The 4,469-nt window shown below is 37.5% G+C and overlaps 1 protein-coding gene and 1 pseudogene across 1 annotated transcript; one reads left to right on the top strand and one right to left on the bottom strand.

Annotated features, from left to right (window-relative positions):
• Positions 1,905–3,081, top strand: LOC107610545 (pentatricopeptide repeat-containing protein At3g22470, mitochondrial-like). The gene is made up of 2 exons (XM_016312589.1): positions 1,905–2,226; positions 2,543–3,081. The coding sequence occupies exons 1-2, from the start codon at positions 1,905–1,907 to the stop codon at positions 3,079–3,081; spliced, it is 861 nt and encodes a 286-aa protein (XP_016168075.1).
• On the bottom strand, positions 3,540–4,294 carry LOC107610544 (annotated as a pseudogene).

Genomic DNA, 4,469 nt, shown 5'->3' with positions numbered 1-4,469 from the left:
TTCCCATTCCTCTCTCTCTCCCTCTTCTCCTTTTCTCTCCCCCTCCTCTCTCTCTTTCTCTCCCACCTCTCTCTCTCTCTTAACATATATAAAATTAGATTTTATATTCTCTTTCTTACCCCCTCTCTCTCCCTCTTTTTCTCTCTCTCCCTTTTTCTCTTTTCTTTACCTCTTCCTCTCTTTCTCCTCTTTTCTCCATCCTTTCTCTCTCTCTCTCTTATTCTCTCCCTTTCTCTCTCTCCTTCCCCTCTCATTCTTCCTCTTCTCTCTCTCTCCCTCTTTCTCCCCTTCCCCTCTCTTTGTCTCTCTCTCTCTCTCTCTTTCTTTTCTCTTTCTCTCCCTCTCTCTTCTTATCTTCCTCTCTCTCTCCCCTACCCCTCTTTCTCCCCCTCCCTTTTCTTTCTCTCTCCCTTTTCTCCCTCTCTATCCCTTTCTCTCATTCTCTCTCTCCCCTATCCCTCTTCCTCTCTCCCTCTCTCTCCTCTCCTCTCCTCCTCCTCTCGCCCTCTCTCTCACTTTCTCTCCCTCTCTCTCTTCCTCTCTCTCTCTCTCCTTGCGCTCTTTCTCCCCCTCCCTTCTCTTTTTTCCTCTCTCTCTTCCTCCCCTCTCTCTCTTTTTCCTATCTCTCCTCCTCCCCTTTTTTCTCTTGTCTCTCTCTTTTTCTCTCTTATTTTGGAAAAAAGAGGGAGAGAGAGAGAAGAGGGATATAGAGTGAGAGAAGGCTGAGAGAGAAAGAGAAAAGAGAGAAATAAAGGGGAGAAAGAGGAGAAAGAGAGAGAGGATGGAGAAGAAAGAGAGAGAAAATGAAAGAGAAAGAAGGGAAGGGGAGAGAGAGGAACAGGAGAGAGAAAAAGAGAAAAGTGAAAAAGGAGAGAGAGAGAGAGAGGAAGAGAGAAGGGAGGGAGAGAGAGAGAGGAGAGAGAGAAACAAAAGGGGAGAGAGAGAAAGGAGAGAGAGAGAGAGAGAGAGAGAGAGAGAGAGAGAGAGAGAGAGAAAAAGAGAGAGAAGGGAGAGAAGGAAGAAAGGGGAAAGAGAGAGAAGGGAGAGAGGAGGGGGAGAAAGAGGAGAGAGAGAGAAAGGGGAGAGAGAGAGAGAGAAAGAGTATGTAAAAACTAATTTTGGAGTTTAAATAAAACAAGTTTTAATTTGGTTTAAAACTAAACTAAACCATAAAAACTGGTTTTTAATAAACTGGTTTTCATAAAAACTATGGTTTCAGTTCAGTTTTTTATTTAAAAAATTAGTTTATTTAAAATAGTTTCAGTTCAGTTTCAATTCAGTTCAGTGAAACCAGTTTTTTGCACTAAAACATTCTTAATACGAATAGGAAAGTTGTATTATATTAAATATCTAAAGTCGTCTTCTTCATTCTTAAGGTAGCTAAACGGTTTCAGGCAATACTGATAATCATAGAGTGGAGAATTGTGTTTCGTGAAGTATCATCAGTTTTTATGTTAAGAGGACATGTTGTTTGCAACGCAGTATGCATCCCTAAACTCCATCGCTTTCTTCTGCCATCATCGAACTTACTTACTTTTATGCCATATGCCCACCGTACAAGGCTATGTCTTCTTCATTCACAGCCGCTTCCATCACGAGACGCTTACAAATTTGATAATCTTGAAGATGTTGTAGCTTTATTTAATTGCAAGGTTGATATGCATCCGCAGCCATCGATTGTGGAATTAACCAAAATCTTGGGAACGATTGTAAAGATGAAGTATTATGCCACGACTATTCATCTTTATACCTAGATGGAGTCAAAGGGCATTCTACCATTTAGTGTTACTTTGAACATCTTGATCAATTGTTATGGCCATGCAGGTCAGATGGGTTTTGCACTCTTGGTAATAAGCAAGTTTGTATAGGGTTTTAAGCCAAGTGCGGTAACTTTTACTACACTAATGAAGGGGTTGTATCTTAATGGTAAGATTTTGGATGCACTCTACATTTATGGTAAAATAGTTGCAAAAGGATTTTGGTTTGATGAAGTTATGTATGAAACCTTAATCAATGGGCTGTGTAAGTCTGGAGAAACAAGAGTTGCTCTCCAAAGGCTTTGGAAAATGGAGGGTCAGTTTGTTAAGGCGAATCTTGTAATGTACAATATTGTTGTTGATGGTTTGTGCAAAGGTGGACTTTTGAATGATGCATTGGATTTATATTTTAATATGCTTGGTCGAGGAATTTCCCCTGATATTGTTACTTACACTTCAATAATATATGGTTTTTGTCATGTGAGCCAATGGAAAGAAGCTGGATTATTGCTGAATGAGATTTTTATTAAAGACATCAGCCTAGATGTGTATACCTTTAACATAATAATTGATGCATTATGCAAAGAAGAGATGCTATTACAAGCCCACGATTTGTGCGATGTGATGATTCTAAGGGCCAGCAACCAAACATTATTACTTACACAATTTTGATAAATGGATATTGTTTGAACAATAAAGTTGATGAGGCAAGAAACTTATTTGATATGGTAATTGAAAGGGGGGGGTTGTGCTTGATGTTTGGAGTTATAACATCTTGATTAAAGGTTATTGCAAGATTAACAGAGTGGATGAGGCCATGAATTTGAGGAAAGATATGTTTCTTAAGAACATAGTTCCAAACATTGTAACTTACAATTCTCTAGTTGATAGCTTGTGCAAAGCTGGTAGAATCTCGTCTGCAAGGGAGATTGTTAATGAAATGCATTATTGCGGTCAACCATTCCCTGATGTAAACACTTATAATATCCTTTTAGATTTCGTGTGCAAAAACCAGCATCTTGATGAGGCAATTGCATTATTTAAAAGTCTCATCTATGAAAGAAGTTTTGTTCCAAATGTTTGGAGTTACAATATCTTGATTAGTGGTTATTACAAGAATAAAAGATTTGATGAAGCCATAAAGCTTTTCCTATATATGTGTTCCAAGAATTTGGATCCAAATATTGAAACTTACAATATATTGTTACACGCATTATACGACAGGCAGCAACTTGGCAAGGCAATTATACTATTAAACCAAATTGTTGATGATGATATTTGTCTTAATTTGTACACATACAAAATACTTATATATGGTTTATAGAACTCTGGAAGAGTAGAAGAATGCACAGAAGATTTTTCAATCATTTTTTCAATAGAGGAAATCATGCATATGTCAAAAACATAATCGATCATCTTTGTAAAGGTGGATTATCAGAATAGGGAAGCCCTTGATTTTACAATGGGAAGACAACTAAAACCTCTCTAATGTTGTCACTTATAGATAAAAGAAAAAGAATGAGGCACAAACTTTTCTAGAAATGATCATTAGATGCATGGCAAGGAATAAGGTCAGTTGTTTTAATTTCCAAGTTGATTTCTGAAGTGACCTACATGGTTCGAAAATGCTTTTTCTTTGGGCCTTAGGTATTGGACTAGCTGTTTCAATTGATTAGTTAGTTCTAAGTTGGAAAATGTTTTCAATTTCTAAGTTGATTTCTGAAGTTACCTACATAAGCCTTTTAATTAGATTATTTTCAACATACAAAAAAGCATTCTTACTATTAAAAGATAAACTTGCAGATACCTAAGAATTGGAAAAGTGGCATATAGTTCTTTCAACCACAACATTTTTGTTGAGGCGGCAGTGATGGAGACTTTACCTGTTGAGTCACAATTGAGTAGTTAGTTCTTTTTTCTTCACTAAACTTGTTCCATTTCTCATTGTTTGGTGATAATGCCAGTTGTTTGGTTACTTCAATTTTGTCTGATGTACCAAGCACAAAAAAGTCCTCTGATTCATCCTTTATGATTTCCCTCACATCATTGGGGCGCAAACTGAGTACACAAGAGGCAGAAACAACTTACTCCGGTAAAAAAATCCCAGGAATGCTGAATTTGTTGGCAATGTGGATTGTATATGGCAAACACGTATCAGAAACTATACAGCTCGGCAGCGGCACCAACTCTTCGAAAAGCTTCTCCACCAGTTCCCACAAAAATGCTTGTCGCATTCAACAAATTAATGGCATTGCCAAGTGAAGGTAACATATCAAAATTCTCACACCCTTCTGGCAAACCAGCCTCTTGATGTGGAAATTGATGATAAATTAATCGAATCTGATAACCGGATTCATTTTAACGAGCAAAGGTTTGGGGTTTATGTGATTCTTGCTGCATTTTGTGGGGTTGTGACTACCGTGACAACAACACTCTGCTGAAGCAGTATTTTTTGCAATGTCCATCACTGGAATCATGTGGCCCGGTGCCACTAATAGGAACACAACGAAATGGAGATGTGGTGTTATAGAATCCATTTTTGTTTTGGTGGATATCCTAACTGGGTTTAGTTCACTGAATTTGGGTGGGTTTAATTCGTTTACTTATGTGACATTTATAACTAACATTCCTTTCTTGGTATGTGTGTCTGCTTTATTATTCACCACACTTTATTTATATTATTTATATTATTTATAAACAAATTTGCCCGGG

Source organism: Arachis ipaensis, chromosome B08 (genome assembly GCF_000816755.2).
Source record: "Arachis ipaensis cultivar K30076 chromosome B08, Araip1.1, whole genome shotgun sequence".
In the NCBI taxonomy this organism is placed as follows: Eukaryota; Viridiplantae; Streptophyta; class Magnoliopsida; order Fabales; family Fabaceae; genus Arachis; species Arachis ipaensis.
Note: the sequence above shows the minus strand (reverse complement) of the source record. Positions and strands in the feature narration are given on the sequence as shown.